Source organism: Mastigoproctus giganteus, chromosome 11 (assembly GCF_048544385.1).
Source record: "Mastigoproctus giganteus isolate SK-2022 chromosome 11, ASM4854438v1, whole genome shotgun sequence".
NCBI classification, from domain to species: Eukaryota; Metazoa; Arthropoda; class Arachnida; order Uropygi; family Thelyphonidae; genus Mastigoproctus; species Mastigoproctus giganteus.
Genome location: NC_143585.1, coordinates 71744415 through 71772282, shown reverse-complemented (window position 1 = coordinate 71772282; position 27868 = coordinate 71744415). Strand labels below are relative to the sequence as shown.

The following is a 27868-nucleotide window of genomic DNA, read 5'->3' as shown; positions in this document are numbered from 1 at the left end:
TCCCAATGCCAAAACCAATACTTTTTAATTGAATTGAAATGAGGAAAGAACAATTTACTTTTTTTTTTTTTAAAACAAGCTATTTGTAAGAAAAGTTTCTACAAGACTTTTCCAACCTGTTATGCAAGAAAGATTCATGAAAAGTTCTTTTCTATCTTAACCAGTGATTTCTCATAGTTATGCTTTGACAGCCTAACCTTTTCCATGATTCTATTGAAGATTGATTTGTACCTACCATATGCTTCATTACTTTCATTGCTCTGTAACTTTCCCATGCCATCATTTTTTAGTGCTCTGTTAGCTCTGTATACATCCATCTCAGCATCTTCTTCATGATATATTTTCTTAATGCTATACAGGGCAGTGCAAATGGGGATGCATTGTATGCGCTGCTCCAGGGGACTCTGATCTAGATGGGGTCCCAATTGAGAGAACAATCAAAGTCTCAACATAAATAAATGAGGCCTCCTAATCCCTTTTGCATCTAGGCCCCCAAGTACCTTTGCACGGTATCAGTGGTGTGTATATATATATATATATATATATATATAGAATATCATTAGAAAAAGTAAATCAATCCAATAATAAGAATACCATCAAGGACTTAAGAAAACGCAAAAAAAAAAAAAAAAAAAAAAATTATTATTATCGCTTTTTACCGACAATCTAGATGACTTCAACTGGGGCCAACCACCCAGAATGAAGGCAAAAAACGACAAGAAGTTCTCTGTTTCTGTGATGATCAATATATGCTAAGTAATTTAAATCTAAACCAAATATAAACCAGTATAGGCCGAATATAAATCGAATATAAATAAATCGAATGAAGATAATTAATTAAGAAAAATTTTGAAATATTAGAATCAAAGGTAAGAAATATAAGTAAAATATAAATGTAAGCATATATTAATCATCGTTGACTCGACAGAGAACGTAATTTAAGGATTAAAACAAGATTAAATATATAATACATACTACATTTGACCGTATCTAGGACATAATGTAATAGTCGTCAAAATAATATGTGGTGCCCCCTATGTGATGGATACGGTAAAAATAAATAAATAATTAAATTAAATTAACGCAAAGAGAAACATGCAGATAGTAAGAACACGGTCAAATGTAGTATGTATTATATATTTAATCTTGTTTTAATCCTTAAATTACATTCTCTGTCAGGTCAACGATGATTAATATATGCTTACATTTATATTTTACTTATATTTCTTACCTTTGATTCTAATATTTCAAAATTTTTCTTAATTAATTATCTTCATTCGATTTATTTATATTCGATTTATATTCGGCCTATACTGGTTTATATTTGGTTTAGATTTAAATTACTTAGCATATATTGATCATCACAGAAACAGAGAACTTCTTGTCGTTTTTTGCCTTCATTCTGGGTGGTTGGCCCCAGTTGAAGTCATCTAGATTGTCGGTAAAAAGCGATAATAATAATTTTTTTTTTTTTTTTTTTTGCGTTTTCTTAAGTCCTTGATGGTATTCTTATTATTGGATTGATTTACTTTTTCTAATGATATTCTATAGACATTGTGAGTGTATTGCATGATTGCTTGCAACTGCATTAACCCATAAATATTAGTTCTTGTCTTTTAACTTTCTTGCTTTTCTTTATTTCTTGCTTTCCTTTTATCACTAATATAACTATTAATATATATATATATTAATGGCTTCTGCGACTTTTGCTTTAAAGATATTCCATAATTGTAATGTATTTACCATCCTTGTACAATAGCAGAAGGATGGTAACTACATTATAATTATGGAATATCTTTAAAGTTGATACATTGCAGTTAATAGTGGCCATGTAGCATTTTAAAACTGCTAAACTTCCCTTTCCTGAAGTTAAAACCAATGCCTTTACCTTTTAACAATTACAATCTGTTTCTTCGTCTTCCAACTAAGGTCTGCATGAACACTTCTGTTAATGGTTCCTGTCCTTTTAAGCCTTGCACTGTTATCTGGTTGCAGGTAATGATCAGGTATAGAATATTTCTTACCTCTTGTATTTCCTCTAAAATGCTGATACAAGCATTTTAGCTGATACAAGCAGTTTATTTTAAAATTTTGCTTCATAGTGAGGTTCCCTCCCACTTATTGCATCAATAAGGGACAAATTGAAATCACCTGTAATAAGATATCCACACTTGCTCGTCCATTCCATATAAGCTCTCATTATACTTTATAATTTTCTGGTCTGCTACATATCTTCATTCTCATTTTACTTTTTTGCATCAAATACCTAACGTCACACAGATTCTGTGGTGGCATGCATAAGCTCTGAATCTGGGAAAGCTTTTGTTGAACTGAGGTTTCTTTTAATAAGAAGCATGATCCCCCCCTCCACCCCTTCTGTTTTGCCAAGCTTTCCTAAATACATATATACCATAGCAAAACTTGTCATCCCCCTATTTCTGAGTGACACAAGTTTCCATTAGCCCTATTATTTCAATGATTACTTGTGCTAATCAGGAGTTTAAATTCACTCATTTAATGGACAATGCTCTATAGATTATTTGTAGAGTTGCATTTCTCTTCTTTCTCACTGCTTTCACCTAATTTTCTCTGAGAGTGCCATAACCCTCCCCTCCAACATCATGTGTCAAATTCAAATCCTCTGCAGCATCTCCTACTGATCAGATCCTTTTAATGTCTCTCAATACATCAGACAACAGCTTCCTCCAGCATGCATTCCAAGGTGATGGTTTGATTTCATATGAAGATTCCTTTATATTTGTTATATAGTCAGATATGTACTTTTTTCAGCAATTGTTGACTGACAGTCTTGTCTGACAAATTTGATTGGTTATTATGATGTGGTCACAAAGGAACTGGATGCAAAAAATAATTTTGATATCATATACTTGGATTTCAGGAAAGCTTTTGACACTGTTGCGCATGGAAGACTACTGTACAAATTGGAGCAGAATGGTATTAAGGGTAAGTTGCTACAATGGATAAAAGGATGGTTAAGTGGGAGAAGACAGAGGGTGGTAATCAATGGGTGCTGCTCTTCGTGGACTAATGTTATTAGTGGAGTCCCACAGGGTTCGGTGTTGGGTCCACTGTTGTTTTGTGTATTTATCAATGATATTGATGAAGGTATATCAGGCTTAATGTCGAAGTTTGCAGATGACACAAAGGTTGGCAGGGTTGTTAATGACAGTAATGGCAGTGTGCTACTGCAACAGGATCTAGATAATTTGGGCAGATGGGCTAAGAAGTGGCAACTGAAGTTCAACCTTGACAAATGCAAAGTGCTGCATATGGGTAGAAGTAACCCCAGAGAAACGTACCAACTGTGTGGTACTACACTTAAGGTGGTAGAAAATGAAAAAGACCTGGGAGTAATTGTGCAGTCAGATATGAAGTTTTCTGAGCAGTGCAGACAGGCGCTAGGGCGGGTCATGGGGTTTTGTCAATGATATATAGGAATTTTGCTAGCAGGGAAAAGGAGGTGATTGTCCCTCTGTATAAGGCAATGGTCAGGCCACGCCTTGAGTACTGCGTACAGGTCTGGAGGCCTCATTTTAGGAAGGATGTAGATTTGCTTGAGCGTGTACAGAGAAGAGCAACACGATTGGTGAGGAGAATGAAGGGATTCTCTTACCAAGAGAGGCTTAAGTTCTGCAAATTGCAGTGGCTGGAGACTAGGCACCTGCACGGTGATCTGATTGAGGTCTATAAGGCCTTGAATGGGTTGAGCACGCTGAATTCTGATGGGATCCTTCCACTTGTTCAGATTACCAACCTATGGGGACATAAGTTCAAATTAAGAAAGGACAGATGTAGAATAAATGTGCGGAAATTTGCCTTTAGCCAGCAGGTGGTTAATTGCTGGAACAAACTTCCATCTGTCGTTGTGGAAGTTGATAGGTTAAATAAATTTAAGGAGGAACTGGACAGGCATTTGGAGGGAATGGTGTGATTTTTTTTTTTTTTTTTGGCTGATGCTGCATAAGCTCCTACACTTGCTTTCTTGCATCATGTGCCACTACTACTACTACTACTACATAGAGGAATCCTCTCCATGTAAAGAATTCCTGCAAATGTTTGGCAGGTATAATGTGATCTAAGTTGGGATGAGACTGATCCATTTGTTGGTGGGTTCAAAGTATCATCTATGGATCCACAGCATAATCTGCATAGAAACAAGTACATATAAGTAACATAAAATTGTAAGAGTCTACCTGTGGATAATTAAAACAACAAATCTTAAACTAGTGCTCAGTGTTGGTTGAAGGTTTCTGAAGAAATAATGCTTGAGTTCCCCATTTCTATTTTGTGGTATTTTATGCTATTATTTAAGGTGCACTCATTCTTTAGTGGAGTAGGCATGTTTCTCTTTGGATGAGAAGCCATGTATTCACGTTTAAATAGGTGAGTGTTCCTTTTCTTTTCTTTCCTTTCTTTATTTATTTGTATTTTGTTTATAATTTTATTTTGAAATAGGGATGATTAGGTTCACAGGAGCAAAATGGAGCTTTGCCTTATCCATAATCCTATCAGCAGCATTAATTTGCTGTATTTATTTCATGGTTTAAGTGTTCTTTAATAATTTTAATGATATAACCATATTTTCCACCATAGTAAATGTATTTTTGTTTCTGTTTTAGCCTTCCACTTCATATTGCTACCACATTTGATTTCAACATAATCAGGGGTGGCTCGTTGATAGGCACTGCAGAACTGCAGCACCCCCAGCTTTTTAAATCTAAATATACAGTCAACGGAGTTGTATGAAATTTTGTGAAGAAAAATGCAACGCAATGAATATTTTTATTAACAGGTCCTGCGTATAGTATACTCATTCACTATTTCCAATAATCATTTCAGTAATAAACTAATAAAAACACGAGATTGTTTTCAACTTTGAAGTTTAATCGTAGGTGGAACTAAGTCAATGCTTAGTTGGCAGGTTCCCAATATGCAATTTTAGAGGTGATAAAATGAGTCAAAGGAACTGCAGAGCGAGCAGTGCCGATTTTAACAGTGCACCAAACTTGAGTAAAAAAGTTATTAATCTATTTTCAACAAATAAAAACCAAAGAATGGATTTTATTTTTAAATAAAATTTCAATATTACCCAAGTCTGTTAATGGTAAGTGTCTAGTTAATGTTTTGTAGTATTTTTAACTTGCTTACTATTATTATTATTATCTATGTCTACATGTCTTATAACCAAGTCTTATGCCGACCGGGATAGCCGGGTGGGTAAAGTGTCTGCCTGGCAACCCAAAGGTCGCAGGTTCGAATCCCGCCTCGGGCTTGGATCAAAGTACTGCAAAAACCTTGGGAGGTGCATTATGGCCACAGAAGCCGATGCGCCAACAACTACCAAAAAAAAAAAAAAAAAAAAAAAAAACCAAGTCTTATATGTCTACATGTCTTATAACCAAGTCTTATGTCTACATGTCTTATACATCAGAGTCACGAGCCACCACTGAACATAATGTAAACAAATGTTTCTCACCTATTCATACAAGTCCTATGAAAATGCACTTTGCTTTATGTTTAATTATTGTAGATGATATTTATCTCAATTATATTTATCTATTGGGAAAAAAAAAAAAAAAAAACGAACAAACAATGTGCACATGCATAAGCTTGAATTTTCATTCTTTAAATGTTTTTCTGAACTGGAAAATGGAAGTGACTGATAGTTTCATGTTTATATTTTATGATTGTATCTTTTTTTTTTTTTTTTTTTAATTTTTATCAGAATTAATAAAAGTTTTGTTTTGTTGAAAATGATATTTAAAAAAGGACATTTTAAATTGTTAAATTTTTCATTAAACAAAATAAAAAATAAATAAAATTATAAAAAATATAAATATAAAAAAAACCAAAATAAATAAATCATATAAAAAATAAAAAATATAAATATAAAAAATATAAAATATAAATAAAATATAAATATATAAATGCAGTATGATTCATAACTTTTAAGGTTGTGATGAACATCGTGGCGAGATCCAATATTCCTTACATTTCGAGGGTACAGCTCTAAAACGGTGTTCGCAGGCCGGCCGCTAGTTAGTACACTGGCCCGAACCTATTAGCATTAGCATTAGCATTAGTAGAGGCATTTGATGCAAGAAAGCAAGCTTATGCAGCATCAGCCAAAAAAAAAAAAAAAAAAAAAAAAGTAACATAAATAAATAAAAATAACCACTTCCACTTCACCCCTCTGTTCGTTCGAAATACCTGTCCAGCTGAGCCTTAAACTTATTTAGGCTATCAACTTCCACGACAAGGGATGGAAGTCTGTTCCACCCACCAACCACCCGCTGGCTAAAGGCAAATTTCCGCACATCTATCCTACATCTGTCTTTCCTCAATTTGAATTTATGCCCTCTCAGGTGATTTTTCTGAGCTAGAGGAAGAATCCCATCAGCATTGAGCATGCTCAAACCATTCAAGGCTTTGTACACCTCTATCAGATCACCCCGCTGGTGCCTAGTTTCCAGACACTGTAATTTGCAAAACTTAAGCCTTTCTTCGTAAGAGAACCCCTTTGTCCCATTCACCAATCTAGTTGCCCTTCTCTGTACTCGTTCCAGCAGCTCTACATCCTTCCTGAAATGAGGCCTCCAGGCCTGTATACAGTACTCTAGGTGTGGCCTGACCATTGCCTTATACAAGGGAATAATCACCTCCTTATCCCTGCTAGAAAAATTCCTATATATCATTGACAATACACCATGAGCTACTCTTGCAGCTCGTCTGCACTGCTCAGAGAACTTCATATCTGCCTGAAACACCACCCCCAGGTCCCTTTCATTCTCTACCACTGTCAGTGTAGTACCACAGAGTTGATACGTTGCTCTGGGGTTGCTGTTTCCCATATGTAGTACTTTATATTTGTCAATGTTAAACTTCATTTGCCACCTCGAAGCCCATCTGCTCAACCTTTCCAAATCCTGTTGCAGCAGCATAGTGTCAGTAGTGTCCTTGACAACCCTGCCAACCTTCGTATCGTCTGCAAACTTGGACATTAAGCCTGATATACCATCATCAATATCATTTATAAATACAGAAAACAATAAAGGCCCCAATACTGAACCCTGAGGGACTCCACTAATAACATTAGTCCACGATGAGCAGTGTCCATTGATTACCACTCTCTGTCTTCTCCCCCTCAACCACCCCTTTATCCATAGCAGCAACTTGCCTCCAATGCCACACTGCTCCAATTTGTGCAGCAGTCTTCCATGTGCAACAGTATCAAAAGCCTTTCTAAGATCCAAGTATATAATATCAAAGTTATTCCCTGCATCCAGTTCTTTTGTGACTGCATCATAGTATCCAATCAAATTGGTCAGGCAAGACTTCCCCTTAACAAAACCATGCTGTGTCCTAGCTATAACTGAAGTCTTGTCTAGATGATCCTGCAGTGCTTCTTTCACCAGTGCCTCCATTAATTTTCCGGGAACAGAAGTTAAACTCACAGGTCTATAATTACTTGTGTCAGCCTTTGATCCCCCTTTGTGAATTGGGGTCACATTTGCACATCTCCAGTCAATGGGTACCTCCCCTGAGTCCAAGGAAGCTCTCATAATTATGGCTAAGGGTTTGCTTACCTCCTTTGCTGCCTCCTTTAATATAACTGGATAGATCCCATCCACCCCAGGTGCCTTTCTTGTGTTTATCTTCAACAATTTCTCCTCCACTTTGCTCTCAGTTATTACAAGATTCTCTAGCTTACTGCTAGAGTTGAATACACCTCTGGCATTCCCCTCGCTGAATAACTCCTCATGTGTGAATGTCGATGCAAAATATTCATTTAGTTTGTTAGCTACCCGAGCAGGGTCATCAACAGTTGACCCATCGATCTCAAGTGGACCAATCTGATTCATCCCCTTCCTTCTAGAGTTTACATAAGTAAAGAACTCTTTGCTGTTTTTCTTCGCATCCCTTGCCAAGGATCTCTCGTAATCTGCCTTCGCCTGCCTAACCTCCTTTGTAACTTGGTTACAGATCAACTTGTATCTATCATAGGCGTCCGTGTCACGTGTTAATTTGTATGTATCCCATGCATTTTTCTTCTCTGCCATATGCCTCATTAGTTCATCTGACAACCATTTAGGCCTAAACCTTGAACAATATTTCTTAGTTGGTATGTAAAGCCTAGTAGCTTCCACGATAAGTTCTTTGAATGCTTCCCATTTTGAATTTGCTGTTGGCAATATCATCAGTTGATCCCACTGTATAGAATTTAAATACTGTCTCAGTCCATTGTAGTCGCCTTTACGAAAGCAATACCCCTTCCCTTTACCCCTAATGGTAGTTACCTCTTTGAGTAACTCCCACTTCAGCACACTGTGATCACTGCCACCAAGTGGTTCATTTATCTGCAGATTCTTAATGCATGAAGAATCACTACTGATAATCAAATCAAGAGTATTACTCCCTCTAGTTGCCTCCCGAACATGCTGATGTAGAAAACAATCATCCAATAAATCCACAAAAGCCTTGCTACTGTGTGAGTGACCAGCCCCCAAATTCCAGGCAATATCTGGGAAATTAAAATCCCCCATTATAAGACTCTCTGATTTACTGGCCCACTCTATTTCTCCGAACAGTTTCTTATTATACTCATCAGAGTCATTAGGCCTATAGCACACTCCTACTCTCAATTTTGATCTCCCAATGCTTATGTCACACCAAACTGACTCGACACTGCACTGTCCAGCGATGTCGACTGGCTTCACTTCCTTGGATTTTATGTGTTTTTTAACTAATAGCATAACCCCTCCTCCCTTCCTATCCTGTCTATCCTTTCTGTAGACATTGTACTCCCCAAATTCCAGTTCTGCATTTCTTATATCTGTGTGACACCACGTCTCTGAAATCCCCACAATATCTGCCTTTGATGTTTTGAGCAATACCTCAAATTCATCAAATTTATTTACTAAACTCCTAGCATTGGTGTACACACAAGTATACATGCACCTGTTCTTTTTCTTAGCTACCCTAACACAACCCATGTGTTTACTTGTACCCCAATGATTCCCAGCAGTCTCTGAAATATCCTGCATCTTATTTTCCAGGCTGCGGCTCATTCCAATAGAAGCAGTGCAAGAATCACTTTCACCTCTGCCAGTGGCTACTGTTAATCTATTAGTCCTTGTATCCCCCCAATCTAGCAGTTTTCCGACCCACCTAACATTGCCTCGATAGCATCAGCAAACATTCTTGCACCCTTTCTATTTAAGTGTATCCCATCCCTGTAGAAGCAGTCTCTCCTGTTAACAAGTACAGACCAGGCTGAAAAAAATTCTACCCCTTGAGCCCTGCACAATCTTTCCAGGGCCGAATTGATTGACAGGGCTCTCATCATATACTCCCTCCTATCGTGTCTGGGCAGAATTGCAGACACTTTCAATTTCAACCCTAATTCACGGCTTTTTTTCATCAGTGACCTGTACTTGTCAAGTAATTCCGCCGGTCTCCTACTCTTAATGTCATTAGTGCCAACGTGTACAACTATATCACCTTTTGTGCCCTTAAAAGATGATATCCGCTCTACAACGTCATCAACTTTTGCCCCTGGCAGACATACCCTGGTCCTATTCCACCTATCCTTTTTACAAAGCATGTTTCCCGTTTCCCTGACAATAGAGTCACCAACAACTACTAGTTCCTTTGGGACCAGCGCATTCTGCCTTGGGGGTTGCCGCTGTGTTCCGCGGCAACCCCCAAGGCAACTATTGGTAACTCTCTAGGAGGCTTCCGGATCAGCTAGTGTATAATCTTGCTACCTCTACTCTGCCAGATAGTAACTGGAGGAAGTCCGAGTAGTGTGTATGGGGGAGCATTGTTGAGGCCACGTTATGTCAAGGATCTGGTTATATTCTTACCGTGTGTATGCCATATCCAAAAATTTCATTACTTCATACATCAGGTCCTACCCACATTTTCTTACTATTGAATACACCATGAATTGTCAAACTAATAGAGCAAGCTTATCTGCGAAAAGATCTAAACCTCCCAAGCACTTCCTAATTCATTTCACAAATATACGTGGTCTCAATTCTAATCTCAACGATGTCCATTTCGACTTGCAGTCTGCCAGACCCCATGTACTTTTTCTGACAGAATCTCAGTTATCGGTTGATTCAACTACTGCTCATCTCAGATGCCCAAATTATATGCTGTATGATTCCTTTCGCCTCAAAGGTGGTACTTGTGCATATGTCCGTTCTGATATTCCTTGTCAGAGACTTGGCAATTTGGAATCTCCTCTCTTTGATCTTCTCTGGCTTAAAATCTCTCTACCTCATTGTGTAAAATTCATCTGTTGTCTCTAGTGTTCTCCCAACTCCACTAATCACTTGGAGCTCTTTGACTTCCTCTCTTTGCAACTTGACTTTCTCCAGTCTAACTTTCCTAACAGTGAGGTAATTTTCCTTGGTGATTTTAACGTTCACAACTCCAGCTGTCTTCCATTTTCTAGTCACACCGACCCAGCAGGTCGAGATGCTGAGGCTTTTGCAATTACTAATGACCTTGCACAGATTGTTCATTTACCTACAAAAATACCAGACAATCCTAATCACACAGCCAATACGCTTGACCTTTTCTCACAAACAACCCTTCTAAGTACACGGTCCAAGTGAGAGGTCCTTTAGGCACTCCAGATCACAACTTGATGATTGTCTCTTCTCCAATGGACCCTTTTATCTCATGGCTATTCCCAACCTCGTGTTGTTTGGCATTACAAGAATGCAAAATGGGATGACCTGCGAGACTTCTTTTCTGCTTTTCCTTGGTCGGATTACTGTTTCAAAACTTCTGATGTCAATGTTTGCTCAGATCATGTCAGTGAAATTATTCTTGCAGGAATGAAATCTTTTATCCCACACTCCACTTTAAAATCTCATCCTTTATCTAAACCTTGGTTTTCCAATAAATGTGCTAAGGCTGTTCAAGAGAAGAATGTTGCATATCATAATTCTTCAGTTTCATTTTCAGCTTACACCAAAGCTTGCAACAATTGTAAAGCAGTTATTAATCAGTCCAAACTAGATTTTGAACAGGCTAAGAGTAGAAAACTTGCTTCTTGCCCTAATAGTAACCAAGCATTATGGTCTCTTGCCGCAACTTTTGCCCATCTCTGCTCCTACCTCTGTCCAAACCAGATGGTTCTGTTGTCACTTCAGCCAAGGATAAAGCTGACCTTCTAACATCCCATTTTTCTTCTAACTCATGTATTAATGATCTTGGTAAAACATCTCCCACCATTCCCAACATGCTCCATTTAATGCCTCCTGTGGTCGTCCATCAAAAGGATGCCAAAAGGATTTTGACAAATCTTGATGCTAAGAAAGCTCCAGGTCCCGATGGTATTTCTCCACTTGTTCCCAAAACCTGTGCTCCTGAACTTACTCCTATTTTTTGCCGCCTTTTTTCACTTTCTTATTCCAAAGGTGTTTTTCCTTCTGCTTGGAAATTTTCTCATATCCAGCCAGTTCCTAAAAAGGGTGACAAATCTCTCCCATCCAATTATCATCCCATTGCAATTACTTCTACTCTTTCCAAAGTAATGGAGAAATCAATTAACTGCCAATTCTTAAACTACCTAGAAACCTTCCATCTGATCAACGATCGCCAGTATGGATTCCATCAGTGTCGATCCACTGGTGATATTCTGGCTTATGTTAACCGTTTATGGACTAATTCAATGGAAAGGTTCGGTGAAACACAAGTAGTTGCTCTTGACATCTTTTGATCGTGTTTGGCATAAAGGCTTTTGATCGTGTTTGGCATAAAGGTCTTCTAAACAAGCTTCCATCTTATGGTTTGCCAACTGTTTTTAGTAATTGGTTATCCAGTTTTCTCTCTGATTGCTCACTGAGGGTGATGGTAGATGGCTCTCTGTCTTCTAACTTCTCCACTAATGCCGGTGTCCCCCAGGTTCAGTTCTTTCTCCCACTCTATTCCTCTTGTATATTAATGACCTTCTTCCATTGACTGGAAATCCTATCCATAGTTTTGCCGATGATAGCCCATTGTATTCCACTTTCCATTTTGAGAAACCTTGTCCTTCTCAATCAGCTTCAATTTCTCGAAAATCTACTACCAATTCCTTAAATGCCGATCTTCAGGTAATTCTCCAGTGGGGCAAAGACAACTTTGTTGATTTCAACCCTTCTAAAACTCAGTCTTGCCTTATATTTCGCAAAAAGGATTCTTCTGCTCCTATGCAGTAAAATTAACAGTAGCCGCAGGCAGAGGTGAAGGTGATTCTTGCACAACTTCTATTAGAATAAGTAGCTACCTGGAGCGAGGGGTGTTGGGGGTTTCAGGGACGGATGGCAGTCATCGTGAAATAGGTGGGTATATGGGATGTGTTAGAGTAACTAGGAATAGGTGCATGTATGCTTGCATGTATACCAATGCTAGAAGTATAGTAAATAAATTTGATGAATTTGAAGTGTTGGTCAAGACATCAAAGGCAGATATTGTTGGGATAGCAGAGACGTGGTGTCATCCAGATATAAGGAAAGTAGAACTGGAATTTGGGGAATACAATGTGTACAGAAAGGATAGGAAGGGAGGAGGTGTTATGCTGTTCATTAAGAAAAACATAAAATCAAAAGAAGTGCACCCAGTTGATATAGATGAACAGTGCACTGTTGAGTCAGTTTGGTGTGACATAAGCACTGCGAAAGCAAAAATAAGAGTAGGAGTGTGTTATAGGCCTAATGACTCGAATGTGTAAAGTGAACAATTGTACAGAGAAATAGTGGGCTATAAATCGGAATGTCTTATAACGGGGGATTTTAACTTCCCAGATATTGACTGGAACTTGTGGGTTGGTCACTCACACACTAGTCAAACTTTTGTGGATTTATTGGATGGTTGTTTTCTGCAGCAGCATGTTCGTGAGGCAACCAGAGAGAGTAATACTCTTGATTTGGTTATCAGCAGTGATCATTCGTGTATTAAGAATTTGCAGATAAAGGAACCACTAGGTGGCAGTGATCACAGTGTACTGATGTGGGATTTACTTAAAGATTTAATTACCATCAGGGGTAAAGGAAAGGGTTTTTGCTTCCATAAAGGTGAGTACAGTGATCTCAGACAGTTTTTAAATCAATTGAACTACTGAGAAGTTTTTTCAAATGAACTAATGAGACTCGTAACAGAGAATAAAAATGCATGGGATGCATATAAATTATCAAGTGACTCAGAAGCCTATGGCAGATATAAGCTAGTCTGTAATCAGGTCACAAAGGAGGTTAGGCAGGTGAAGGCAGATTACGAGAAATCCTTGGCAAAAGATGCTAAGAAAAACAGCAAGGATTTCTTTACTTATATAAACTCTAAAAGGACGGGGTTGAATCTGATTGGTCCACTTGATATAGATGGTTCCATTGTCGATGATCCTGCTCAGATAGCAAACAAACTAAATGAGTATTTTGCATCTAAATTCATACATGAGGAGTTATTAAGGTTTCAAAATGGCAGAAGGTTATCAAATTGTAGCAGGGTGCTTAATGATTTTGTAATAACTGAGAGCAAAGTGGAGGAGAAATTATTGAAGTTAAACATAAGAAAGGCACCTGGGATGGATGGGATCTATCCAGTTATATTAAAGGAGGCGGCAAAGCAACTAAGCAAACCCTTAGCCATAATTATGAGAGCATAATTGGACTCGGGGGAGGTCCCCACAGACTGGAGATGTGCAAATGTATCCCAAATTCACAAAGGGGGGGATCGAAGGGTGACACAAGTATTTACAGACCAGTTAGTTTAACTTCTGTTCCAGGTAAAATAATGGAGTCACTGGTTAACGATGCATTGCAGGATCATCTAGACAAGACTGCAGCAATAATTCAGACACAGCATGGGTTTGTTAAGGGAACGTCATGTCTGACAAATTTGATTGGTTATTATGATGTCGTTACAAAAGAACTGGATGCAAAAAATAATTTTGATATTATATATTTGGATTTCAGGAAAGCTTTTGACACTGTTGCACATGGAAGACTATTGTACAAATTGGAGCAGAATGGTATTAAGGGTAAGTTGCTACAATGGATAAAAGGATGGTTAAGTGGGAGAAGACAGAGGGCGGTAATCAATGGGTGCTGCTCTTCGTGGACTAATGTTATTAGTGGGCCCAACACCCAACACCGAGCCCAAGAGTGGACCCAACACCGAACCACAGGGTTCGGTGTTGGGTCCACTGTTGTTTTGTATATTTATAAATGGTATTGATGAAGGTATATCAGGCTTAGTGTCGAAGTTTGCAGATGATACGAAGGTTGGCAGGGTTGTTAATGACAGTAATAGCAGTATGCTACTGCAACATGATCTAGATAATTTGGGCAGATGGGCTAAGAAGTTACAAATGAAGTTTAACCTTGACAAATGCAAAGTACTGCATATGGGTAGAAGTAACCTGAGAAAAGTACCAACTGTTTGGTACTACACAGCCAAGGTAGTAGAAAATGAAAAAGATCTGGGAGTAATTGTGCAGTCAGATATGAAGTTTTCTGAGCAGTGCAGACAGGCTGCCAGGGCAGGTCATGGGATTTTGTCAATGATATATAGGAATTTTGCTAGCAGGGAAAAGGAGGTGATTGTCCCTCTGTATAAGGCAATGGTCAGGCCATGCCTTGAGTACTGCGTACAGGTCTGGAGGCATCATTTTAGGAAGGATGTCGATTTGCTTGAATGTGTACAGAGAAGGGCAAGAAGATTGTTGAAGGGAATGAAGGGATCCTCTTACCAAGAGAGGCTTAAATTCTTCAAATTGCAGTGGCTGGAAACTAGGCACCTGCGCAGTGATCTGATTGAGGTGTATAAGGCCTTGAATGGGTTGAGCAAGCTGAATTCTGATGGGATCCTTCCACTTGTTCAGATTACGAACCTAAGGGGGCATAAATTCAAATTAAGAAAAGACAGATGTAGAATAGATGTGTGGAAATTTGCCTTTAGCCAGCGGGTGGTTAATTGCAGGAACAAACTTCCATCTGTCGTTGTGGAAGTTGATAGGTTGAATAAATTTGAGGAACTGGACAGGCATTTGGAGGGAATGGTGTGTTTTTTTTTTTTTTTTTTTTTTTTTTTGGGCTGATGCTGCATAAGCTCATACCCTTGCTTTTTCTTACATCACATGCCGCTACTAGTACTGCTACTATGCTTATCTTTTGGGTATTACCCTGACTTCTAATCTCTCTTGGCACAAGCACATTACAAATATTGCTTCTTCTGCATCTAAAAAACTTTGTTTTCTGTTTTGTTCTCAGTGTTACTTTCCTTCCAAACAGCTGCTCACTCTGTATAAATTGCAAATCCGCCCTGCCATGGAATATTGTTCCCACATCTGGGGTGGTGCACCCAAAACCTCTCTCAGGCTTCTTGATTCCGTTCAGAAGAGGGCAGTTAGGTTAATTAATGATTCATCTCTAACAGAGTCTCTCCATTCGCTGTCTCATAGACGTACTGTTTCTACTGCATTCTCTGCAGATACTTCCATGGGTACTGTTCTTCTGAATTGTTTACTATAATTCCCACTCTCTCTTTCAAAACAGTCCGAACACGTGCCACCACCAGCCAACATCCATTTACTGTCCAACTTCAAACTCACGGAACCAACTTTTCATCTTCCTTGTTTATTCATTCCACTGCCGTTTTCTGGAACAACCTTCCTTCATATGTATATCCTGAAAATTACAGTCTACAGAAGCTCAAGTCCAATGTTAACAAATATCTTCTTTCATCTTCTGAACCTTCAACCCAAGCATGGTACTAAGTACTATAGGTTCTAATACCTCTCGTGTTTGGGGTTTACATTAAAAAAAAATAATAAAAATAAATAAAATATTTAATAAATATTTCATTCCATTAGTAAAAACTAAGTATTGGTACACTTCATACAGAATTCACAAAAACCAAGAACTTTTTCTATAAATAAAAAAACAAGGTTGGCCACTTGTCAGTTGCTGCATTTGCAATGATTTTCAGCGTGACCTGTTCAGGGTTATGTGGACCTCCGTAGCCAGGTGGGCAGGAGCAGCAGTGCGTAGCACACGCTTCTTGATTAGGCTGGGGTTCGAGCCCGTGATCACCAAATACGGAGGATGCGGAAAGGTCAGGTAATGACCACCGTATATCCCCAGAGGAATATGGCCTTAGTTGCTAATGCTCCTAAAAACCAAATAACAAACAAACAAACAAACAAACAAACAGGGTTAAGTAGATATACTGTACAAAGACATAACTTCATGAATCATCAAAACTGCCTGAATATATTAAATCCTTCAATATCAAAAGTGTATTGTATTTGTAATATATACAATATATACAGTGCTAAAAATCATGTGCTATAAATTAATATTGTTTTATAAGAATTGAAAATAATATTAATAGAAAAAAAAATTACAAAATAAATTTATGGTTATAATATCAGAATTATTTGGTAAAGTTGTATTTTTTTGTTGGTGTACCTAAGAAATCATGGAGAATCTATTTCAAAGCCGAGGACTGCAGAGTTTTTGTATATTACCAGTGTTTTTTAATTATATTATTTGATAGCATTTTGGCAAGTATTTCTATTAATTTTTTAGTTATTAACCTGTTCTTAAATTATATAAATAGCCAATAAAATTTCATGTTTATTTAAGATAAGGAAATATATGCAAATTGTATTTTTAAGAATAATAACATCTTGTTCTTTACATAATTTTAACTAAATAGATTCAACTGTATGCAACAGACATAATTTTTACTTCCATAGCAAAAGGCTCATCACACTGCATTGATAGACCTCCATGTACAAGCAAAGACTATTATGAAGAACATACAGCTTGTGATAGTCTGAAAATGACACAGACTCAATTCAAATGGATTGAACCAAAAATCTGTAGAGATGATATTCCACAGGCTATTACTTTACCTCCTGCAACAGAAAAGATACTTTGTCCTCCTTGTAATCCTGGTATGGAATATGCTAATGAGGCTATGTGTGCCTTCTGTCCCAGAGACCATTATTCAGATGGTGCAGTCTGTGAGTAGAAACTTCTGTATGAAAGTATCACATTATAATTCTTATAGTTTTTTCTGTGAATAAACAAAGTGGACATTTCTTTTTGTGATGTAGTTTGAAATGTTTTATAAGTTTCATATATTTATAGCTGATTAGCTATAAATATATGAAACATTCCATTTTTATAGATGGTCATAAAATGTGCAATTTTTTCCTCTGATTTTAAAAACTTATTACATTTTTGTAAATGTTAGCAGCCTCATTGCACAGTTTTGGGTTTGTGGCATATTATAAGCATCCATCATGAAATTCACATACATAGTTAATAAAATCATTCAGAGAATTGTAGTGAACACTTTAATTCTTTTCAGTTTAGTAATGTGCCTTAATTGTTATAAAAAGAAATGCTATTTACCATATCATTATAAATAGCAGTAAATTGGGAAAAATTACTATCCCTTCTTCAAGGTAGATATGTTTGGAACGTTTTAGATTTTTTACAGCATTTTTTAAAAATCATTTGAAAACTGGATTGCTGAACTTGTTGAAGGGGTATTGCTTCTTTGTCAAAGCATAACATAGATCATTTGAAAAGTTGCTTTTCTTTTTTCTTGAGGTTTGTGGTGTGTTAGTAAAAAGTGACTGACCTGATTTACTTGTTTCAAGAAAGTGATTTTCTTTGGATTAACAATTAGGGTAAATATTTGTTTCATGGTAAGCAATGTTTCTTTTTTTTTTATAATAGTTTTGTAGACGTAACCACATATGTCTAATTGTAATCTTTGTTTTGTTGTTGCTTTAATTGATTAAATTTTAGTTGAGCAGTAAGGAATTTTTATTTTATTGGGCTAAGAAGAATAATGTGAATACATGAACAGATAATTGTAATGAATTATTTTTATTTTATAAGGATCACACAGATTTGGCCATGAATGTATAATTATAATTTTTTTAAGGCTATAAGTGGATGCCAGAAACTTTTCTCTGTCACCACCAAATACAGAGGATGCGGAAAGGTCAGGGAATGACCACCGCATGTCCCGAGAATTTTGGCCTTAGTTGCTAATGCTCCTAAAAACCAAATAATAACAACAAAAATAACATCCTGTTGCAGCAGCGTAGTGTCATTAGTGTCCTTAACAACCCTGCCAATCTTCGTATCGTAAGCAAACTTGGACATTAAGCCTGATATAGTCCTCAGGCTTATATAGTCATCAGCCATCATCAATATTATTTATAAATACAGAAAACAACAATGGACCCAACACTGAACCCTGAGGGACTCTACTAATAACATTAGTCCACGATGAGCAGTGTCCATTGATTACCACTCTCTGTCTTCTCGCACTCAACCATCCCTTTATCCATAGTAGCAATTTGCCTCCAATGCCACACTGCTCCAATTTGTTCAGCAGTCTTCCATGTGCAGCACTATCAAAAGCCTTTCTAAGATCCAAATATGTGATATCAAAGGTATTCCCTGCATCCAGTTCCTTTGTGACCACATCATAGTATCCAATCAAATTGGTCAGGCAAGACTTTCCCTTAACAAAACCATACTGTGTCCGAGTTACAAATTTTTGTATAACTGAAGTCTTGTCTAGATGATCCTGCAGTGCTTCTTTAACCAGTGCCTCCATTAAATTTCCTGGAACAGAAGTTAAACTAACAGGTCTGTAATTACCTGTGTCTCCTTTTGATCCTCCTTTGTGGATTGAGCTCACATTTGCATATTTCCAGTCCATGGGTATCTCCCCTGAGTCCAAGGAAGCTCTCATAATTATGGCTAAGGGTTTGCTTACTTCCTTTGCTGCATCCTTTAATATAACTGGGGCATAACTATATAACATAACTATATTTAATATAACTGGAACATAACTGTATTTATGTCAGCGATGTCGGTTTTTTTTCAAGTAACTTTTTTTTTTTTTTTTGTTTAGAAATCGCAAAAATGATGGATAAATGCAAAAGAGTTAGTTTTCAGTTAAATAAAAACTTTAAATTATTCAAAAGTTTGAAAACAGTGCATCTGTTAAATCTCTAAGGAATCATTATTATAAGGATGTATCAAAATGGTCAAACATTAACAAGTATCACGTGGAATTCAGATTTGTCAATAATACTATAGGAACAATATGTTATTAGTCATTCCCAAATTACGTAAAACTCAACGAAGTAAGGAGTCCTGGAACGTATATCTTACGTATGTCGGGGACTTTTGTATTTTTGGATTAACCGGGAAATCGATTATTCGGGATTTGTTTTTTATCATCTATCCTGGAAAATCGAGAGTCTACTGTACTAGTTTCCTGCTGGGTGAAGTGCTCTGACAGAAGTTGCAGTTATTAAGTGGTTCATACCTTTTCTTTTAGAGTTTATATAAGTAAAGAAATCCTTGCTGTTTTTCTTTGCATTCTTTGCCAAAGATTTCTCGTAATCTGCCTTCGCATGCTAATCTTCTTTGTGACTTGATTACAGACTGGCTTATGTCTGCCATTGGCTTCTGTGTTGCCTAATAATTTATACATTCCATGCATTTTTCTTCTCTGCCATGAGTCTCATTAGTTCATTTGACAACCATTTAGGCCTAAACTTTGAACAGTATTTCTTAATTGGTTGAAATGTCTAGTAGCTTCCATGATTAATTCCTTGAATGCTTCCCACTTAGAATTTGCTGTTGGCAACATCATCAGTTGGTCCCATTGTACAGAATTTAAAAACTGTCTGAGACCACTGTAGTTACCTTTATGGAAGCAGAGACCCTTTCCTTTACCTCTGATGTTAATTATATCTTTAAGTAAATCCCATAACAGTACACTGTGATCACTGCCACCTAGTGGTTCCTTTATCTGGGAATTCTTAATACACGAATGATCACTGCTGATAATCAGATCAAGAGTATTACTCTCTCTGGTTGCCTCTCGAACATGCTGCTGCAGAAAACAATCATCCAATAAATCCACAAAAGTCTTGCTCGTGTGCTAGATGGTATAGCTGTCATCAGGTATTGGGGGGAAACATTTTTAGTAAATCGTCTAATATAGGTCTAAGATAATGCAAAAATGCATGATCTGATGTCAGCTGAAATAAATATTGATACATGATTAGGTATTACATCAGGGGACTATACCTGACCATGTGCCAGGAACTGCGTTTCTATAGTTGTCCATAGTAGTAGAAGAAAAGTGAAGGGGCAAAACAGCAACATAATTTCGTTGCTTTTTTTGTCTTTCACTTTTCTTTTACTACTATTGACAACTATAGAAATGCAGTTCCTGATACATTGTCAGGTGTAATACCTGATTATGTATCAATATTTATTTCAGTTGACATCAGATCAAGCATTTTTGCATTACCTATATTAGACCATTTACTAAAAATGTTTTCCCCCATATATGATGACAGCTATACCATTATATCTTCAAAAAGGCCTACGAGGTTAGGAAAGTTCATATTCACAATAACTACACTCAACACCAACCATGCAATTAAATAGTATTTAATTTTAATATAAAATTAAAATACAAAGGGTACTAGGAAAGTTTTGCAATATGACGCAACAATGAATCACAGGAAGCTGCTTGTTGCTGCATGTTGAGACATGTTCATACGTGAATAGTAGCCGCCGCGCCAAGTCGATGGGCTCAGTTATTCATTAGTAGTGAGAGTGTAAAGTGCTTGCGATGGCATCGTGGTCACGAAATGAGATAAGGACAGTTTTGTGGTATAATTTCGTGTGTGGTTTAACCATAGACCAGTGCTTAGAAGAAATGACTCTTGCACTAGATGATGATTGTCCACATCGTACAACGATATTCAGGTGGTATAGAGAATTCCAAAGGGGAAATTTCACTCTGGAGGATTCTGAGAGGCCGGGAAGGCCACGAACGTCAGTTACGGAGGAAAATGTTACTGCTGTAAGGAAAATGCTTGATGAAAACAGGCGAGTGACCTACCAACAGATAGAGGATACTTTGGGCCTAAATGCACCAGCAATTCGTTCGATTCTGCAAGATCATTTGCACGTGAAGAAACTTTGTTCTCTCTGGGTGCTGCATCAACTGACTGAAGAGCAGATGACACGACGTGTGACTTGGTGCCGGGAGATGTTAAAAAAGTTTGATAAGGGACAATCTCGGTATGTGAACAACATCGTGACAGGTGACGAGACTTGGCTGTACTATTACGATCTGCCGACCAAGGCTCAAAACAAAGTTTGGGTCTTTGATGATGACGACACACCCGTAATTGTCAGAAAATCCCGATCTGTAAAGAAGAAAATGATAGCTGTATTTTTCAAATCGAGTGGAATTGTGGAACGTGTCGTTTTGGACACGCAGAAGACAGTCACAGCTAAGTGGTATACTGAACAATGCCTGCCTAAAGTCATTGGATCTATGAAGAACCTGCGGCCAAAGTCAAGAATGGACACCTGGTACCTCCATCACAATAATGCTCCAGCTAAGCGCGCCAAAGCCTGCACCGAATATTTGACCACGACAGGACTGAAACTTCTCGAGCACCCTCCCTACAGTCCAGACCTTGCTCCCTGCGACTTTGCACTGTTCCCGCATGTGAAAATGAAGCTAAAAGGGAGGCGGTTTTCCAGTGATGAGGACCTTTTACGGGCTTGGGACAACGAGTGTGCTTTACTCCCTAGTGAAACTTGGCAGAACTGGTTTAAAGATTGGTTTCGGAGGATGGAGAGGTGTATTGAACGTAGAGGAAATTACTTTGAAAAAATTAAATAAACAAAGCTGTATTGCAAAACTTTCCTAGTACCCTTTTTATATACATATAAAATAAACACCAGATATCCCCAGAAGGAGCAGTCATTGTGGCCCGTGCACATGGGTTCTGGGACCACAAGTGTCTCGAGAGCTTGCGAATCAGTGCACTAACAACATTATTAATAGAGATAGGGGTGTTTGTTTGCATCCCCTTTTTGAGGCCGTTGTCCTCTGACGGGACGATCGGTTCCGTATAACACTCTCCCGAGCCATTTCCGGTCCCAGTGTGCAAGTGGGGAATTCCAATCCTGTTCCTGTGGAACCACGTGTGTGAGTGCTGTGGACCTGCAAACTTAAGGATGTGCTGTACAACAGTAATACACTGTTGAGAAAGGAGGCTGTTGTTTCCGAAAGCTACGGTTACCGGTATTTTAATGATTTTAGTTACATCATTTTAATTTTTAGCACTTTTATTATAACTATTGTAAATAGATCAGTTTTTATTTAGTTTTTATTTATTTTATATGTATATATTTTAATTTTATAGTAAAATTAAATACTATTTAATTGCATGATTTGTGTTGAGTGTAGTTATTGTGAATAAGCTCGAGAGCTTGCGAATACATACCATTTACATTTTATTAGTATTTTGATGTATTAATTTTACTTTACAGTTCCCCTACTTTATATTGGCTTGGCAATTCAGCCGATAATTATCTTAATTCATCAAAACCTCTAGAATATTAAATTCTTTCACTTTTCACTAATCTACTACACTTCTTTTTCTACTTTCCTCACCCTTGTATTACTGGCACTTTGTGTAACTTTCACATCCATTTATGCATACTTAATTCAATATATTAATACAATTCTCTCACACACACACACACACACACGCGCATACGCATGCACGCACGCGTGATGATAGAATTTGTTTTTATGAAATGCTAAATTTTTAAAAAACTGAAGTATATGTATTTATTAAAGGAAGCTGTTTATTAAAATTTATGAAGTACATCGTTAATTTTAGAAAATTTGAATTATTCAATTTTTCTCAATGTTTAGCTTGCCAGCCATGCCCAGCATCAACAGCTCCAAACTATGGCCTTTTTTATAAGTGGTGGCATGAAATGCCACCTCATATGTATTCCCGCTGTATGAGCCTAGATGGTGAGAAATTTTAGTGCACTCACTAATACTTAACTTTATGTATATAATTATGCATTAAATAATAAAACAATTTACATTCTTTGATCTGGTTAACTAAATTTATTCGAATTTAAGTCTATTATGAATGTAAGATTCATTATGAATTTGCTACCTGTCCAAAATAAATCTCTGAAAATAAAATCAACAGTGGGTTGGGGGGCAATATTGGTAAATAAAAATCTACAGATTACCACTGAATGCTACCAGAACTGTATATTAAAGATTACTTACAGACTATTATAGATAATAGAATAGTCTATAATTAATTAGTTTGTCTTTAATAAATAGTCCTAGTAGAATGCAGTGAAGTGTTGATTTTATCTGAAATAAGATGAACTGTGTTTATTTTTGTGTCATTTCCATTTATTTTCCAAAAATACATTACATTTTTTCTATTATTGTAAATTTTATTCTAAGTTGCATTATTATGATTATCTTCAGTATTTCTTGTGGGTGTGGCTACATCTTTCTTAATAAACACTTTCCACAGGCTGGTTTCACTACTGCCCAAAGAATCTCTGCATATCATGCCTTTTGACAGCGATCCTTTGCATAGCTGGTTTTATGTCTGTTTAAGTTTTGTTTCTGTTTCTGTAGCATCAGGTTGCTAACTGTGATCATTGCACTATGTGGACTATTTATTAACATATTGGTAGTGAAATAACTAATGTTGGGTATTATTATTATTTGGTGTTAGATAGGCTCAAAAAGAGTAACTTTCTTTGAGAAGTTAAAAATTTAAATGAAATATCTTTTTTGAATAATTTTTCCTTTCGTGCAATATGTGAAATAATGATTTCTCTCTAGATATTGCCTTATATATATATATATATATATATATATATTAATAGTTATATTAGTGATAAAAGGAAAGCAAGAAATAAAGCAAAGCAAGAAAGTTAAAAGACAATAACTAATATTTATGGGTTAATGCAGTTGCAAGCAATCATGCAATACACCCACAATGTCTACAGAATATCATTAGAAAAAGTAAATCAATCCAATAATAAGAATACCATCAAGGACTTAAGAAAACGCAAAAAAAAAAAAAAAAAAAAAAAAAAAAAAATTATTATTATTATTATCGCTTTTTACCGACAATCTAGATGACTTCAACTGGGGCCAACCACCCAGAATGAAGGCAAAAAACGATAAGAAGTTCTCTGTTTCTGTGATGATCAATATATGCTAAGTAATTTAAATCTAAACCAAATATAAACCAGTATAGGCCGAACATAAATCGAATATAAATAAATCGAATGAAGATTCGATTTATTTAAATAATAATAAATCTTAATAATAAATCTTATTATTGGATTGATTTACTTTTTCTAATGATATTCTATATATATATATATATATATATATATATGCATTTTGCTGAAAATCAAACCTTCAGTCTTAAAGAATGTATCTTCCTGAAAAGATGGAATATCAGAAAACAGCCATTTTACACTTATTGATATGTTTATGTTTCTGCGTAGGTTTATTGACTGAAACTATATATTTGAATTGATTGTTTCAATAAACACCGCTATTTTTTTTTTGCCAGACTTAATATTTTGTAAAACTGCAACATTGTTGCTATTAGCTGTTTTTTAAATGGTTTTACAAGTGTTGCACAGGTCTTAGTAAGTTGTACTTTTTGTTTTTTACTGTATGAGAACAGGCTGAAAGTATTTTTCTTAGTTCACAACCTCAGCACTAGATGACACTGTAAGTTCCAACTAGGTTCTATATATAGCTAATGGCTTCAAGTTAGTATTTTCACAGTAGTTTTTGTATGATTTTTCTATTTACAAGTTACACAGTTTTAAACAGAAGTGTTGTTGGACACATGGTTTGAAGATGATATTGAGTTTCTGACTGCCAAAAATGCTAGATCTAATTTTTGGAAAAAGGAACCACAATCAGTTCAGTCCAGTACACTGAGACATTGGACAAATTTACTCCCAAGGGCTCACATCTGGTGAGTATGGGCTTGGCACACCCAGGGTCCTGAGCTGGATATCATCATTCTTCTCTTTCTTGGTGATTTCCTTCTACTTCTCTCTCTTTCTCTCTCTCTTTGGGTAATTCAGAATTTTTTTTTTTTTTTTTTTGCCTAGTGCAGCATAAGCCTTAGGCTTCCTTGCACCATATGGCTAATAATAATAATAGTTCTAGAAAAGAATCAAATGAGTAAGGCCTGGCAGAATGGGAACTACAGACCTGTAAATTAGACTTTTGTGGAGGGAAAAGTTATGGAATTAATGGTCAAGGATGAATTACAGTATCAATTAAAATATTATATTTGATGCTTGCAAAAGCATCAAAGATATGAGTGTGAAAATGTGATCATTGTCTGTCTAATTTGCAAAAAAAAAAAAAAAAAAAAAAAAAAAGACTTTTTTTCATAACTACCAACTTGTAGAACTTAAAATCTCAAACTTTTAATACAAATCAGTCTTCCACTAAAACATTCCCCAGAATGGCATGCTTAGAAATAATATGAAGTTTGAACAGCAAAATGCTGTTCAAACACTGATGATAACTTTGCGGTTACATAATCATAAATAAAAAAAAAAAAAAAGCAGCAAAAGTCCAAACTAGCAAATTCAATTTGTCACAAGCACTTGACTGAAATTTCTGTGCAAAAGGCCTTCAGTGTACTAGTTTCCTGCTGGGTGAAGTGCTCCAACAGAAGTTGCAGTTATTTAAAAAAAATAATTTTATAATGTGTTTCATGCATGCAAACAGTTCTATATCTATGGCAATAAATGCTTTGTCACATTGTATTTACTTTTGGAACATCTCTTGTTATTACCCAAATATAGAATCTTATATTTTCCAGTACGTCTACCATTTTTCAGATCAACTACATAATTTATTCCAGCTGTCTTGAGGTAGTGTGTGTGTGCATGCATTTTTTTTTTTTTTTTTTTCCTTAACTGAAGTGCAGCTATGCATGCTGATTTTCACATACCTTACTTCATAAGCTTATAGAGCTGTTGAGAATATTTTTGAATGAAAAAATAGCTAAGGAACACATTTATGATGAAATAGAAGTATGTACTTTAGTTAATATTATGGCTACTTTAAAAAAGCTATCATGTTCATAAGTTAAAATAATTGCTTTTTTAGGAAAACAAAACCAATAGCACTATTTTTTTCTGACTTTCTGATCATTTTTCTAAAACAAAAATTTCAAATTAAATGTGCAATATGCACACACACACACATGGTGTTCTTTAATAATAGTGAAAATTGCACTTTAAAATAATAAAGTACTGTATCAGTATTAGTAGCAGTATTATTTTTTAACAGCATGTGTGAAAAACTGTCTTCCTCCTACAAAATATAATATTTAATTTAAAGGCTCTGAAAAACCTCTTTAGTATATTTGTGTGTATGTTTTCTGTGTTTGGTAGCCAGGAAGCTTTCAACCACTGTAAGTAAATACAATTTAGTTTTAACAACTCATGATATTTGTAAAAAGACTTTTAGCTATCAAGTCTATGATTTACTAAATTTGTTTCTAAAGCCATACAACTTGTACTATGATTATATTACTTCAAGTTTTGACTCTTTATTGGATCAGCTTGGGCTGGCTGCAGCCAGCCCAAGCTGATCAGGTAATGACCACCGCATATCCCGGAGCAATATGGCCTTAGTTGCTAATGCTCCTAAAAACCAAATAACAAACAAACAAACCATTGCCTTGTATAACAGGATAATCACCTCCCTGTCCCTGCTAGCAAAATTCCTATATATCATTGACAAGACTCCATGACCTGCCCTGGCAGCCCGTCTGCACTGCTGAGCGAAGTTCATATTAGACTGCACAATTACCCTCAGGTCTTTTTCATTCTCCACCTCACTGAGTGTAGTACCACAGAGTTGATACGTTTCTCTTTGGTTATAGCTACCCATATGCAGTACTTTGCATTTGTCAATGTTAAACTTCAGTTGCCACTTCTCAGCCCACTTGCCCAACTTATCTAGATCCAGTTGGAGTAGCATACTGTCTTTACTGTCGTTAACAACCTTGCCAACTCTTCTTCTTCAAATAGGCCTCTGAAGTTGATTTTTAAAACATTTAAAAAACTACCTCTGTAGTTTTAAAACATTTAAAACTACAATATATATAACCTTGCCAACCTTTTGTATCATCTGCAAACTTGGACATTAAAGCTGATATACCTTCATCAATATCATTGATAAATATACAAATCGACAATGGGCTCAACACCGAATCCTGGGGAACTGTACTAATAACATTTGTCCATTGTACAGCAGTCTTCCATGTGCAACAGTATCAAAAGCGTTCCTGAAATCCAAGTATACGATATCAAAATTATTTTTGGCATTCAGTTCCTTTGTGACCACATCATAGTATCCAATCAAATTGGTTAGACAAGACCTCCCTCTAACAAACCCATGATGTGTCTTAACTATTACTGCAGTCTTGTCTAGATGATCCTACAATGCTTCTTTAACCAGTTATTCCATTATTTCCCCCCGAACACAAGTTAAACTAATAGGTCTATTGTTACTTGTGTCACCTTTTGAACTCACTTTGTGAATTGGTGATATATTTGCACACCTCCAGTCCATGGAGACCTCCCCTGAGTCCAAGGAAGCTCTCATAATTATGGCTAAGGGTTTTCTCCCTTCCTTTGCTGCCTCCTTCAACAATTTCTCCTCTACTTTGCTCTCAGTTATTACAAAATCACTTAGCTCCCTGTTAGAGTTTGATAAACTTCTGGCACTCCCCTCATTGAATTTGCTATTTGAGGGAGTGTGGAGATGCAATGGGAATAATGTATTTTCAAAGATTATTTGGTCGATCACTAATAGGAGTGGGCTGTCCTGTTCACATTCTGCCTAACTGTATTCAGCATGGAGCAGATGCAATTGATGT

General features: G+C 36.5%; 1 protein-coding gene across 2 annotated transcripts in view; it reads left to right on the top strand.

Moving 5' to 3' along the window:
• Window positions 1-27868, top strand: part of LOC150078114 (endosome/lysosome-associated apoptosis and autophagy regulator family member 2-like) — a 425663-nt gene that overhangs the window by 157465 nt on the left and 240330 nt on the right. For both annotated transcript variants that reach the window (XM_090385427.1, XM_090385428.1), the window contains exons 8-9: window positions 16778-17047; window positions 22822-22926. In XM_090385427.1, coding sequence (XP_090241553.1) covers window positions 16778-17047; window positions 22822-22926 — 375 coding nt within the window. The remainder of the gene's footprint in view (window positions 1-16777; window positions 17048-22821; window positions 22927-27868) is intronic.